The sequence below is a fragment of the Coregonus clupeaformis genome, chromosome 34, assembly GCF_020615455.1.
Source record: "Coregonus clupeaformis isolate EN_2021a chromosome 34, ASM2061545v1, whole genome shotgun sequence".
Lineage (NCBI taxonomy): Eukaryota > Metazoa > Chordata > Actinopteri > Salmoniformes > Salmonidae > Coregonus > Coregonus clupeaformis.
The window spans coordinates 16,146,148-16,161,139 of NC_059225.1; the positions used below are offsets into that span (position 1 = coordinate 16,146,148).

The following is a 14,992-nucleotide window of genomic DNA, read 5'->3' on the forward strand; positions in this document are numbered from 1 at the left end:
GACGTTGCCCTCTCTGTGCCACGCCACGCCTTTAAATGACCCAGCATGCTCAGCGTTCGAGGGGGCAACCATGCGTTAAGCGCACCAGCTGTCACTTTAGGCTTTCTTGTACGCTGCACTTCAAAATTAAACCTAAAGGTCCTCACCAGAGAAATGACTTTAATCAATTATTTAAATACCCGGCGCATTAGGCTTTTAATGTTTTACCACAGCGGGGAGCATTCACATCGATAGCTTTGGAGCAGTTAGACATGTTGGAAGTGCAGTTGACTTACTTAAACACATAGCAACCCAACCAGCCATGTAGGTGATGACGTGTCGCTGAGTTCAGGCTCTCTGGGCGGTTGTGTGTACCCTTGTCTCTGGGCGGTTGTGTGTACCCTTGTCTCTGGGCGGTTGTGTGTACCCTTGTCTCTGGGCGGTTGTGTGTACCCTTGTCTCTGTGCGGTTGTGTGTACCCTTGTCTCTGGGCGGTTGTGTGTACCCTTGTCTCTGGGCGGTTGTGTGTACCCTTGTCTCTGTGCGGTTGTGTGTACCCTTGTCTCTGTGCGGTTTTGTGTACCCTTGTCTCTGTGCGGTTGTGTGTACCCTTGTCTCTGGGCGGTTGTGTGTACCCTTGTCTCTGGGCGGTTGTGTGTACCCTTGTCTCTGGGTGAGTGTGTGTACCCTTGTCTCTGTGCGGTTGTGTGTACCCTTGTCTCTGGGCGGTTGTGTGTACCCTTGTCTCTGGGCGGTTGTGTGTACCCTTGTCTCTGGGTGAGTGTGTGTACCCTTGTCTCTGGGCGGTTGTGTGTACCCTTGTCTCTGGGCGGTTGTGTGTACCCTTGTCTCTGGGCGGTTGTGTGTACCCTTGTCTCTGGGTGAGTGTGGGTTTATTTGTATGGGTCTTTGTCTGTTTGAGTTCTATTGGTTTACAGTGAGTTCATGGCACTTCTCGTATCAGAATCATATCCTATCCAAGACATTGATTCCTACAGCTGCTAGATTTGACAAAAGGACAGTTTTTGATTACTATACGCTACTGTTGTCACAATACCAGCATTTTGACTTCGATACCGATACCAGGTTTAGTATCACGATACTTGATACCGAAATGATACCACGGTGGAATAAATTAAGTGTATTAGCTAAAGTCACAGAATAACCACTGGGCTTTATTTTTGTAAGCATTGAACAATATGTTGATAACTGGTTGATCAACTAAAATAACAAATATAATTTTTCTGTATTCAAATTCTTTCAAAAATATAACACCATATTAAATAACAGAAGAATATCTTCAATGTTCCTGATGCAAAATCATATCTGAAACTCGGAGTCTAAACTGTTTTTAAAATGTAATTTGATACATATCAGGAGTAATATGCTATAATTATGTTTGGCATATGCCATAATTTGTGGCTGTGGTAACTAGTGACGACCCCAGGGCTGCTGGCTGGCTACTGCTAGCAAGCCCAGACAAGCGCTAAATTGTCTAAATATATTGCTGTCAAAGCGAAGTTATGAGTGCATTTGACATTACTTTTGGTTTGTAATCATATTATAATGTTCACATGAATGTCATGCTGAATATACAGCATGTTCATGTCATTGTCACTCCAAAATTATTTGAATTTAGTTGCTAAAGAGTAACGTTACAATGCGAATGTCATGTGTAAAATAGTTTTTTATGTCATTTTGGAACTAAACCTCCCTTGCACTGCTTTGTAACACCTTTTGTTTGCATAGTTATTTCGTTGAGCTGGCCCTCATCTGCTCTGTAAGCAAAGTATTCCCATAGCTCGCTTCCTGGCTACAATCATACCTCACAAACCAGACCCACTACGTCTCCCTCAATGGCCACGCCTCAGACTCCGCTGCAGTTCTACAGGGTGTCCCCCAGGGCTCAGACTCCGCTGCAGTTCTACAGGGTGTCCCCCACGCCTCAGACTCCGCTGCAGTTCCACAGGGTGTCCCCCAGGGCTCAGACTCCGCTGCAGTTCTACAGGGTGTCCCCCACGGCTCAGACTCCGCTGCAGTTCTACAGGGTGTCCCCACGCCTCAGACCGCTGCAGTTCTACAGGGTGTCCCCCAGGGCTCAGACTCCGCTGCAGTTCTACAGGGTGTCCCCAGGCCTCAGACTCCGCTGCAGTTCTACAGGGTGTCCCCCCAGGGCTCAGACCGCTGCAGTTCTACAGGGTGTCCCCCACGCCTCAGACTCCGCTGCAGTTCTACAGGGTGTCCCCCACGCCTCAGACTCCGCTGCAGTTCTACAGGGTGTCCCCCAGGGCTCTGACTCCGCTGCAGTTCTACAGGGTGTCCCCCACGCCTCAGACCGCTGCAGTTCTACAGGGTGTCCCCCAGGGCTCAGACTCCGCTGCAGTTCTACAGGGTGTCCCCCACGCCTCAGACTCCGCTGCAGTTCTACAGGGTGTCCCCCACGCCTCAGACTCCGCTGCAGTTCTACAGGGTGTCCCCCACGCCTCAGACTCCGCTGCAGTTCTACAGGGTGTCCCCCACGCCTCAGACTCCGCTGCAGTTCTACAGGGTGTCCCCCAGGGCTCTGACTCCGCTGCAGTTCTACAGGGTGTCCCCCACGCCTCAGACCGCTGCAGTTCTACAGGGTGTCCCCCACGCCTCAGACTCCGCTGCAGTTCTACAGGGTGTCCCCCACGCCTCAGACTCCGCTGCAGTTCTACAGGGTGTCCCCCACGCCTCAGACTCCGCTGCAGTTCTACAGGGTGTCCCCCAGGGCTCAGACCGCTGCAGTTCTACAGGGTGTCCCCCACGCCTCAGACCGCTGCAGTTCTACAGGGTGTCCCCCACGCCTCAGACTCCGCTGCAGTTCTACAGGGTGTCCCCCAGGGCTCTGACTCCGCTGCAGTTCTACAGGGTGTCCCCCACGCCTCAGACTCCGCTGCAGTTCTACAGGGTGTCCCCCAGGGCTCTGACTCCGCTGCAGTTCTACAGGGTGTCCCCCAGGGCTCAGACTCCGCTGCAGTTCTACAGGGTGTCCCCCACGCCTCAGACTCCGCTGCAGTTCTACAGGGTGTCCCCCAGGGCTCAGACTCCGCTGCAGTTCTACAGGGTGTCCCCCACGCCTCAGACTCCGCTGCAGTTCTACAGGGTGTCCCCCACGCCTCAGACCGCTGCAGTTCTACAGGGTGTCCCCCACGCCTCAGACTCCGCTGCAGTTCTACAGGGTGTCCCCCAGGGCTCAGACCGCTGCAGTTCTACAGGGTGTCCCCCAGGGCTCAGACCGCTGCAGTTCTACAGGGTGTCCCCCAGGGCTCAGACTCCGCTGCAGTTCTACAGGGTGTCCCCCACGCCTCAGACTCCGCTGCAGTTCTACAGGGTGTCCCCCACGCCTCAGACCGCTGCAGTTCTACAGGGTGTCCCCCAGGGCTCTGTGATTGGTCCCTTACTCTTCATCTATATCCTCCCCCTTCGTCAGATCCTCCGCCACTTCAACCCCGACTTCCACTGCTATGGCAATGACACCCAGATCTACCTTGCACCAAATCCCTTCTCAACCCACCTCTGACCCACATTGAATCTTGCCTCTCTGCAATAAAAACATGAATGCAACAAAACTTACTCAAGCTCAACAGTGATAAAACGGAACTCCTCCTCAAAGGCACCAAAATCCACCCTCACCAAAGCTGGCAACCTCACCCTCACCATTTACGACACCACTGTCTCTCCAACCCTCCACGCACGCAACCTTGACATCATCCTGGACTCCACCCTCTCCTTTGACCACCACATAAAACAGACTGTCAAATCCTCATTGTTCCACCTCCGCAACATTGCCAAAGTCAGATCCTCCCTCTCCCGTCCTGCCACTGAAACCCTCATACATGCATTCATCACCTCCCGTCTTGACTACTGCAACTCATTACTTTCCGGCATCAACTCAAGCTCCATCCAAAAGCTCCAAATGGTTCAAAACTCTGTCCTGGCAGCACATCACCCCTGTCCTCTGTGAACTCCACTGTCTCCCAACGCATTATTTACAAGATCCTCCTTCTGACCTACAAAGCCCTTCACCACCTTGCCACCCCTTACCTCTCAGACCTTCTCCCCGACCAACCCACATGCGCACTCCGTTCCACCACAGCAGGCCACCTTGTCATCCCCAGGTCGGAGCTCCAGAGCTTCTGTGACAGGGCCTTCTCCAGGGTTGCTCCAAGGCTCTGGAACTCCCTCCCTCCAGCCATCTGTGACTGAGTCCATCACAATCTTTTAGTCCCTCCTAAAGCCCCACCTCTTTGACAAGCCCCAACACACACACACACAAGCAAAGAAATACACTTATAAGACACTCCTCTCTCCACCTGAGCACCACCTAACCCTTACCCTAAACCGGGTTCGTATCCTAACCCCAATCCCACCCCTTACCCTAAACCGGGTTCGTATCCTAACCCCAATCCCACCCCTTACCCTAAACCAGGTTCGTATCCTAACCCCAATCCCACCCCTTACCCTAAACCGGGTTCGTATCCTAACCCCAATCCCACCCCTTACCCTAAACCGGGTTCGTATCCTAACCCCAATCCCACCCCTTACCCTAAACCGGGTTCGTATCCTAACCCCAATCCCACCCCTTACCCTAAACCGGGTTCGTATCCAAATCCCTCCCCTCCCCATCCACTGATACATCTCTCTTTCCCTTCTTTGAGCCCAACCCTTCTCTTTATTCATGTTTTTGTTTAGTCTGATGTTTTGTTTTTCTTTTCATTTCTACAATTGTAAAGTGAGGTTGGGTCTTTGAAAAACGCTATAAAACAGTATTATTATTGTCAACAAGCTGCGGGCGTGGAGGTATGATGTTTTCCTTAGAAGAAGCCATGCTGTTGGCATTTTCTCTCTCCTCTTGCTTGCTTCTCAGAAGTGGCTCGCGCTGTGTCAGCTGCATGCACAAGTAGCCTGGCTAGCTTACTACTGCCCCCTGGAGAAGATTTAGACAAATTACTAGACAGACTCAATACTCTCAATCCGAATATGACGTGAGACGCATTTGAAATAAGAACTGAAAGTAACAAAAATTCTAGGATCTAACTGTTTTTCATGTTCTAGTATCGAAAAAGTACAGAAGTTTTGGTGTAATGTGCAACACTACTATATACAGGTGATTGTTATATCAGTGATTCTTGTGTTTCGAGTCAACTTTCTATTTTTGTGGACCTATGAGTTGACTTGGTGCATCTCCATATGGCTGTGTGTATGTTTGTCAGCTCCTATGTAACTGGTTCTCTCTCTAGAGAGAGCATGCATGTAGCTCTTTAGCCATGTCGCTGTCACATTAGATCCCTGGTGAATGCTGCCACTGTAAAGGAGGAATCTAGATATACACTCCTCACTCTTTCTGTATGTGTCTGGATAACACTGGAGTCTGGATAACCCTGGGGCCTATAGAGAGCTGCGACACTGGAGTCTGGGCCGTTTGTTCCTCCTCTGGGGAACTGTGTAACAGCCGCCCAGATCTCCAGGGAACCACTATGGGTTTTAGTCCCCAACACCCAGTGTCTGACTTCAGTCTGCTTTTCCCACTCCAACTCAGAAAATTAGCAGGGAGTCCCGAGTCTAATGGAGACTAATTCATTTAACCAGTGGGTTAGCAGTAGCATAGCCCGATACAACTTTGGTTCATTAGTAACTTTACTTCATGTTCAGCACGCATTGTCATTTTAATTGAGTAATTATGAAAAAAATCCTTATTCATTTTCAATTCAAATCTAGAATTCTTAACTGGATCCCACCTTCTGACACGGAGACAAACTTGTTTCTTTTTTTTGTTGTTGAAAGATAAGTGTGTTTCTATGTGTTCTCTCTGTTTTCTGTATTTCATGGTAACTATTTCATTGACTGTGTGTTTGTGGTATGTTAACAGGAGGCCTTCTTTGGGAAGGAGCTGCTGGACAAGAGCAGGCAGGCAGGCCTGGTGACCACAGGGCTCTGTGAGGAGAACCCAGAGACCAAACCCCCCAGCGCCAACGCCAGCTTCCTGGACCCCTCCTCGGACCCGCTGCTCAGCGCTACCTCGACCACCACAACCATCTCCAGCAGAGCAGGAGGACTGCGTATGTTCACATCTCTCTCTTGCTCCTTATTAAAGATGAAAACGTTCTCTTTATCTGTCACTTTCTATCATCCCCCATCATCCCCCATCATCCCCCATCATCCCCCATCATCCTCCATCATTCCCCATCATACCCCATCATCCTCCATCATCCCCCATCATCCCCCATCATTCCCCATCATCCCCCATCATCCCCCATCATTCCCCATCATCCCCCATCATTCTCCATCATCCCCCATCATCTTCCATCATCCTCCATCATCCCCCATCATCCCCCATCATTCCCATCATCCCCCATCATCTTCCATCATCTTCCATCATCCCCCATCATCCCCCATCATCCTCCATCATCCCCCATCATCCCCCATCATCCTCCATCATTCCCCATCATACCCCATCATCCCCCATCATCCCCCATCATCCCCCATCATTCCCCATCATTCTCCATCATTCCCCATCATCCCCCATCATTCCCCATCATTCTCCATCATCTTCCATCATCCCCCATCATCCTCCATAATCCCCCATAATCCCCCATCATCCCCCATCATCCCCCATCATTCCCATCATCCCCCATCATCCCCCATCATCCTCCATCATCCTCCACCCTGTCTGCTCATCTTTGGTTCTCTTCTCCATGTCCACAATCATTTACACTTTACTCCAACACGCTGCCTACTAGGAACACACATAGCGACGAGACCACACTGGAGACTAGCAAAACAGAAGCACTATATTAACGACTGTTATTTCAGATTGCCTTCTGCGATATTAGCAGCAGAGTTTGATTTTAAATTTTTAAATTTTAATCATTTAGCAGACGCTCTTATCCAGAGCGACTTACAGTTAGTGAGTGCATACATTTATTTTTTCTATGTTGTTTTCAATAGACATATTCACTTTCTTAACAGCCTGTTAGTCTCTAGTGTCATGCAGGATGCACTCGTCCACTCAGCTAAATTCCCTCTGTAATTTGTGGCAGAGGGAAGCACAGTAATCACTTGGAAGGTTTGCTTGTTTTGAAGACATTCACCAGCTTTTAGTTTGACTACGGTCTTTGGACAGTGTTAGTTCTCTTAGATATTACGGAAAACCATATACGCCTATATCTATATATATATATATATATATATATATATATATATATATATATATATATATATATATATATATATATATATATATATATATATCATCTACATCTCCAGCCAATTCTGAGGATCCTTTAGGGGATCTTTCGGAAGTCCTGAGCACGGATGCAGATCTCCTGGGAATGCTGTCGGATGATCTGGTGAAGTCAGGGCACGACTCAGGTAGACCCCTCCTCTCCCCTCCTCCAAAATGGCTGCCTCCACTTCCTTTCTCCTCTGCCCACTCAAATACACACTCTCCCTGTCGCTAGCAAGGTCAACTCCATAAACAAGCACCTGTGGCATTTCTCTGTTGCATCTTTACTCATAATTTTGCATTTTCCTTCACTTGTATAGTATTGGACATTGAATAATAATCTTGGCTTGCAGTACCTCCTCTGGCCACCCCTTCTGTCTGTGTGCATTGTTTTTGGTTTGCTTTTGAACAGTTTACTTGAAATGCCCGTCTTGATGCCTGCATAATGGAGTGACACAACACTCTTCATAGACTAAGGTTAATAACAACCAGAACTGGATTCAAATAGTATTTGTTTTCTTTCAAATGCGTTTGATAAAAAAATACATTGGTTACATTGTACCAGACAAGCTCATTCAAGCTCAGCTTAAGTATTTGAAAGGGAACCAATACTATTTGAACCCAGGCCTGTGTTAGGACTTGTGTTGTGATGGTTGGTTTTATGTCGCTACTATAGCCAAAGTGGTGTAGCGTCACAGTGGGCTGCTTCAAGTAAAGTGTTAGTAATAGCATTAGCATTTTATCACACCTGCTATTCTCCCCCTCCAGTTTATAATCCTCTGGTTTTGGGTTCCTGTAGGTCTTGATTTATGCCCTTTCCAAGTCGACTGCTCTCCCTCTCCGTTTGGTAAGAGACGTCCTCGGGCCCGTCTGGCCTCTTAGGAGTAGAGCCCCCCCTTCTCCCACCTTTGGGCTGCTTTGGGACCCCATCCCCTCTAAAACTTTCTACGCTCTCTGCATTTTTGTGTCCTTCCTTCTCTGCGCTCCCCATTTTCTCACTTTGTAGCACTGTACAGACTTTTTGACTAACTACTGTGATTTTACAACCACTCACCAATCTGCATGTCTATTGACCAATCTATGGACTGTTGAGTGATATTCTGTGAAAAAAGGGCTGGAGGTGAAAGCGATGAGTTGCTCTTTAAATAATGTTGTTTAATACAAATTTCATAACTTGAATGTACTTCAGTTGGTTTCTTCATGAAAAACCTGGGTTATTTACTTGAGTTTAAGCAAAAAGCTTACACACTTTTATTAACTTTTGTTTTCATTTGATATATTTCTATCTCTTCACCCCAGCTGAGTTTGTTGAGTGTGGGTTTAAAAGTGTGAGCTTACTGTAGTCATAGAATGTAACAAAGCTTGAACTGAATGACTCCACGTTTCACACAGTAGCAAAGATAATCAAATTTCCCAAGCCGGCAAGGTTTTCTTTTTTCTATGTGGCCTCGAGTCTGCATTTTTCACAATGTATTTTATCTATCCTGTTTTGCAGTGTTATATAGTGATTTATTTTTATTTTTTCACCCTTGAATTTCTCCAACAGATTATTTGAGAACCAACATTGTGTATTATGAGAATGCCTGAAGGCCCCGAAGCAGATAACCTTTTTTTTTCTCTTTAGCCTTCATTCTTTACCTTCAGCACCATGTGCAGGAGCTGCGGTCTCCATGTACTGTGTCTCTTCCCATATATAAGGTCACAAGCGAAGTAGCTTTTTCAGACAAAAAAACAACGAAGCAAACTAGTCAAGAGTGCACCACAGTAAAATGTGCATTGACCTCAGACCCTCTCTGATGGTGACGACAGAGGTTATGATGATTAATCATTGCAATCTCCCAGAACTTTTTTCATTGATTAAGCCCTCGTCTATTCTAATGTGGGCAGGATGGGAACTGATTATGGAAGCAGTGTGGCTATTTTTTAAGGGACGTCTTCTCCCCCCCCCACCCCTTTCCACACTGTCGAGCAGGCAACACAAATTAGTTTCTCGTTATACTTGGAAAATGGAGTTACGGAAGACAATGAAGAAAAAAAACAAGGGGTGGATGGGATATAATGCGAGAGCATGGAGGGTTTATTTTACCATCATGACATGAAGGAACAGCTCTCCTCTCCTCTCTTCTCTCTCTCCTCTCTTACTCTCCTGTCCTCTTCTCTCTTCTCTCCTCTCCTGTCCTCTTCTCTCGTCTCTCCTCTCCTGTCCTCTTCTCTCCTCTCTTCTCTCCTGTCCTCTTCTCTCTTCTCTCCTCTCCTGTCCTCTCCTCTCCTGTCCTCTCCTCTCCTGTCCTCTTCTCTCCTGTCCTCTTCTCTCCTGTCCTATTCTCTTCTCTCTTACTCTCCTCTCTCCTCTCTTACTCTCCTCTCTTACTCTCCTCTCTTCTCTCTCCTCTCTTACTCTCCTCTCTTACTCTCCTCTCTTACTCTCCTCTCTCCTCTCTCCTCTCTTACTCTCCTCTCTTACTCTCCTATCTCCTCTCTTACTCTCCTCTCTCCTCTCTTACTCTCCTCTCTTACTCTCTTACTCTCCTCTCTTACTCTCTTACTCTCCTCTCTCCTCTCTTACTCTCCTCTCTTACTCTCCTCTCTTCTCTCCTCTCCTCTCTTACTCTCCTCTCTTCTCTCTCCTCTCCTCTCCTCTCTTACTCTCCTGTCCTCTTCTCTCCTCTCCTCTCTTCTCTCTCCTCTCCTCTCTCTTTTTATTCCTCCTCTCTGAAATGGCTCATTAACTCTGTTTTACTCTTTGGTGGTTTGACAGCTTTCCTTTTTTTTTTGGGGGGGGCTAGTGTGTCCATTAATTTGTTTACATAAAGGTGGGTGCGTGCGTGTGCCCGCATGTGTGTATGTGTGACCACCCTCCCCTCACCATCCTCTTCTGCCATCCCCTAGCTGGCCTGGACATGGACCCCATCCCTGATGATCCCACTGGGCCCTGTCAGGGCTCAGCAGGCCGGGGGTCCAGGTCTCTACAGGAGGAGCCTCTGGACGTCATCCTGAGCCCAGAACTGGACAAGATGGTCGCAGATGGTATGGCGGCCTTGTTGAATTCTGACTGTCTACCAGATGTGCTGCACACCAAAGATCTGTATATAATGACTAGATTATCATATCTCCACCCTAACAATGGGAGTGGTTGCAGGAAGGCAGGCGACAAGCTTAGGTCCAAAATAAGCCCATAGAAACGCATTGTGCTTATGTTGGACAGATTTTGGCGAGAGTAAAACCTCTGGCTTCGCCTCTTCCTTTGTGCACACTGTGTCATGGGTGAAGAGCAGAGGTGTACATCCCCAGTCCTCCAGGGCCTCAGTGTCTGTTTTCTCTAACTGATCTATTTGACGAATGATAGGCCAGAGAGTCACACACTACCTGGTTTCCCAGGTCGACATCAGTACATAGATTCAGGGTCGGTTTCCGAGACACAGTTTAAGTCTAAAAAGCATTCTCAATGTGCTTTTTAGTCCAGGACTAAGCTAGAACCTGGTTCAAGCATTCATGACATTACCCTGAAGAAGGCACAGTGATGCCGAAACGTTGGTGGTTTGTTACCCAATAAATTACTGTGAGTTTATACATAGAGTGTGCGACTCTCTTTGTTTGTTTTTATAGCTTACAGTTTATTCTCCGTTGGTCAGCACCTCTACACTAAGTGATGTTCTCTGGGTGTGCGCCAGCTCATGCTTTTTATGGGAAACTGCCCCTAAAAGTCAATCATGATAAATAAGTATTTCTTCCTGGGGTTGCGTGCCTCTTGTTGAGTGTGGTCTTTAGAGTATCCACCACGTGGAACAACTGCTGTGTATAGAAGGCATGATGGTCAAATCACATCCCACATTGCAAAATCATGGAACACTAAGTAAATAATGTTTGCTCAGTTTAACTGACTTTCCCGCAAAGTAACAGTGTTGACAAATAGGGACCTTATTCCCTTGGCAGAGATTTAACCCGCCCGACTTGTTCACTGTGTTATAACTGCTTAGCGTCTTCCTGGCTCTGTCAAAAGCAATGTCTGGCCTTACACATTGATGCATAACCGAAGCCATGCTGGTTTTAGTTGAGGTTGATGTGCATTCCTTAGACCTGCAATTACACTACACCCCCTCTGATGAAATTCTATGTTTGATCCCCAGGATTTGTTCTTAACTGGCTTGCTTGGTTCCATCAAACTAGCACTGTGGATAAAGTGTATAAATAATAATAATAATAATAATAATAATATGCCATTTAGCAGACGCTTTTATCCAAAGCGACTTACAGTCATGCGTGCATACATTTTTTTTGTGTATAACACTTTTATGTGTATAACACTGCAGCAATGTAATATGCATTTCTTTGTTTCTTTCAGGTGCAATTCTCAATAAGCTCTACAAAATTCCAGGTTTGTGGTTTTGATTCTATTCACATTTTCAGGCTCATTGAAGCCTAACCTAGAGAGTTTTCAGAAGGTTGTTCATTCATTTGTATGCCAGAGATGATCAGTTCCATAGAATTCAAAGATAACCGTTTGAAAGGTTCAATCACCATTTGTTGATGGTGGTTTAAAGTATGTGCATCAACGCTATCTATTTAATTGCTGTCACCCTCTACAGAGCTGGAGGGGAAAGACGTGGAGGACCTCTTTACAGCGGTCCTAAGTCCCAGCACCAGCCAGCCTCCACAGCTGCCTCACTCCCAACCGGCCCACCCTGGGCCCAATGGACCAAGAGCTATGGGCCTTCCAAACCCAGGTACCACCACCACCACCTCAAGTCTCTTGGAGAATTGCATTTGGTTGCTGGCAATTTAAATATAATCTACTATTGACTGTGGAAATCAATCTATATGAATGAATGGATATGAGCATTGATTTATATGTATATCATGTTCACATAATCAACAGGACATGTGGATGTATTTATGGAACTACTTCTCCGACATCATCTCTATGCTCTCTGTTGCAGTCGACCATGGGATGTTTCCCCGCATGCCAATGATGAACGGCATGATGGGGCCCAACCCCCACTTTCCTCCAACTCCCATGATGCCCGGCAGCACAGGCCCCTGTGGCCTGGGAAACTTCTCGCCCATTCACAGAATGCCTTTCCCAGACAAGATGAGGTAAGAGCAGGTACAGCAGGAAGCTGTTGACACATTACTAGAGCATTGCTTTCATCTGTTGGAAGACAATCAATTGGATTATGTGTTTTTAACTTGCCTAGTGATTCATTTTTTATTATGTTTTCCTTTATTGTTTTGACTCCATTGTATATAGTTCGCTTTAACCAAATTTTTCCTCTGAGGTTTGCTCGCTTGTTAGCTTTCATATCTCAATCAATGAATGTAATGTCTTTTTTTATACTATAGCCCTTTTTACATGAACATTTGCCTCAAAAGTGAACCGCAGTGTAAGAGATGTGATACAAATCAATATATAACTGCAAATATATTGGCAATGTGCCAATAGAATGTGTAACCTGAGATATCCTTCCAGGGACAAGAAGTTTAGCCAGATGGGGGGTGATGTGGTTGGTTCGTGGAGCGCCCCCAGCTCTGTCCCCGGCCCTGTCCCCCCTCCGGAGGGCGAGACAGATACTATGTCCAACGCCCAGAGGAGCACGCTCAAGTGGGAGAAGGAGGAGACTCTGGGCGAGATGGCCACCGTGGCCCCAGTCCTGTACACCAACGTCAACTTCCCCAACCTCCTAGAGGAGTTCCCAGGTTGGTACATCATACACAAAGTTTCTCAAATGAAAATGAGATGATTTTTGGTTCCGTCAAATTCAAAAGTTTGAATTACCTGCTACATTTTTTCCAATGAAATAATTATGAGCTCTGAAGTTCTGTGACAAACACTTAAAAAGGGGACTGGGAAAGGTATTGTACTTGGCCGTATTGCATGTGTGTTCTAGCGCTACACGTTTTAGTGACTAATCTTTTTGCTTTCTCAGACTGGGCTATGAGAGTGAAACAAATCGCAAAGTTATGGAGGAAAGCCAGTTCCCAGGACAGGGCCCCATATGTGGTAAGTACTTTACATCCATGCTGGACTGTGATGCCCTGCACTTATTTTGATCAGCAGGTTTTGCTGATTGACTGACAAAAGATAAGAGAAGTTTGTATAAACAAAAGAAAAAATACATGCATTGAAGAAAAAATTGCAAATATTTTACAAAACACTTAAAACCTCCAACGAAAACTTAGAGCGCTATTCAATAAAACATGTATTATTTCTACTTCACCAGAAGAACATTGTTGTTTGACTGATTCCACAAACCTGATTGCGGCTTTTGATTAAATGGGGCCCTATACCTTTTGAAGTGATGAATCAAAGGAAATCAGCCTGAACAAACTTGCTGAAGTAAATTGTAGAGGCCATTACGGAGAAGCTCGATATTTGTGCTTGTCTTGTTCTTTTAATCTGTTTTCTGTTTATATTTTAAACCCAAAGGCTCTCGCGCTTTGTCCCTTCTCGTGTCTTTGTTCTGTTTGAATGTTGTGTCTAGTACATTTTCCAAATTAACAGATAGTTCTTTGAGGATTTTTCAGGACATTCAGAAAAATGGTGGAGCCTTTATTTGTTCTAGTAGGGTTTTAAGAAGTTAGCAGCTCAGGAAATGTATCTGTCTTGCACCATCAATTACAAAATGGACTGTCTCTTCCAATCCCCTATCTTCCAGCAAAAAGCACGGGATAACCGGGCGGCCCTGCGCATAAACAAAGTTCAGATGTCAAATGATACGCTGAAGAGACACCAGCATCCTCAGCAGCAGCCGCTGTTGACTGACACCTTTGACCCCAATAGTGTCCCCTTGGACACTGAGCTGCTCTTCAAAGACTCTCTCAAGCCCAAGGAGTCTGAGCACGAGCAGGAGTGGAAGTTCAGACAGGTAAGAGTTCCTTTGGAGGGTTAACAAGGTGCTGGGAATGGAGGGAGGGGGAATATGAAGCATTGGCACACTGTAAAGCAGGGTTTCTCAACAACTATTCTAGGAGTTGTTGAGGATTCGTTTGGCCTTAATTTTTAAATGTTACAATGTGTTTTGTTTAAACTGAGTCTGAGGGTACGAGATTGGATGCAGGATTGTGGGGCAATTGCATGCATGCCTTTAAAAATAGATAAGAAATGTTTGTTTAGTGGCTGCCTTGGCAGGTCTTCAGGAAGCCAAATGGTATAAGTGGGATTTTGTTCCTGCATGTTGAGAAACCCTGGTGTGAGAGAGCAGTGTGCACTTTTTTGTGTGTACATGTATTTTATGACACCATAATACACCACCATAATAATCAAGTACCGCATGTCAGGGGAATTGTGAGTAGGAGCAAGGTGGTGAGATTGAACATAACATAACCTGGGGGCATGAAACAGATTTTTTTATTTAACTTTATATATGTGCATGGTTGAGTGAGTCATTTTTAAACAATACATTTGGCGTTCTCATACAGTCTACTAATTCTTAATTTGCATTGAAAAGGGAGAGTTAAATCAGATGTGGGGACCCCTTAAGAAGCAGCAGGAAAAGGTCCCAAAAAGCAAAGCCATAAAATCAACAAATAAAGACGTCCTTTTTGGACATTCCAACCAGGCAACTATAGCTGCAGGAGGTGGAAAAATTTCTCTGGTAAGATTCCCAAGGCGAAGCACTGTTCTGGTATTCGTCTGCCGAGAACCAATAAAGCAAAATTTACAAGGTGTAAGAAAAGCTAACTGTAAAGTGGAGTTGTAGGGAGAAAAGCTTGGTTAACTGGTAAAATCTGTCCTTGGCCCTGAAAAAACACAGTAACAGCCTCCAG

At 46.2% G+C, this 14,992-nt stretch overlaps 1 protein-coding gene across 9 annotated transcripts in view; it reads left to right on the forward strand.

Annotated features, from left to right (window-relative positions):
• Positions 1-14,992, forward strand: part of LOC121549477 (histone-lysine N-methyltransferase 2C) — a 206,558-nt gene that overhangs the window by 165,315 nt on the left and 26,251 nt on the right. For 5 of the 9 annotated variants that reach the window (XM_045210464.1, XM_045210462.1, XM_045210465.1 and 2 more), the window contains 11 exons: positions 5,873-6,062; positions 7,270-7,374; positions 8,028-8,075; positions 10,118-10,255; positions 11,571-11,603; positions 11,815-11,952; positions 12,166-12,322; positions 12,696-12,922; positions 13,153-13,226; positions 13,882-14,091; positions 14,674-14,820. In XM_045210464.1, the coding sequence (XP_045066399.1) occupies positions 5,873-6,062; positions 7,270-7,374; positions 8,028-8,075; positions 10,118-10,255; positions 11,571-11,603; positions 11,815-11,952; positions 12,166-12,322; positions 12,696-12,922; positions 13,153-13,226; positions 13,882-14,091; positions 14,674-14,820 (1,467 nt within the window). The remainder of the gene's footprint in view (positions 1-5,872; positions 6,063-7,269; positions 7,375-8,027; positions 8,076-10,117; positions 10,256-11,570; positions 11,604-11,814; positions 11,953-12,165; positions 12,323-12,695; positions 12,923-13,152; positions 13,227-13,881; positions 14,092-14,673; positions 14,821-14,992) is intronic. The other 4 variants (XM_045210466.1, XM_045210470.1, XM_045210467.1 and 1 more) reach the window with 4 other exon arrangements.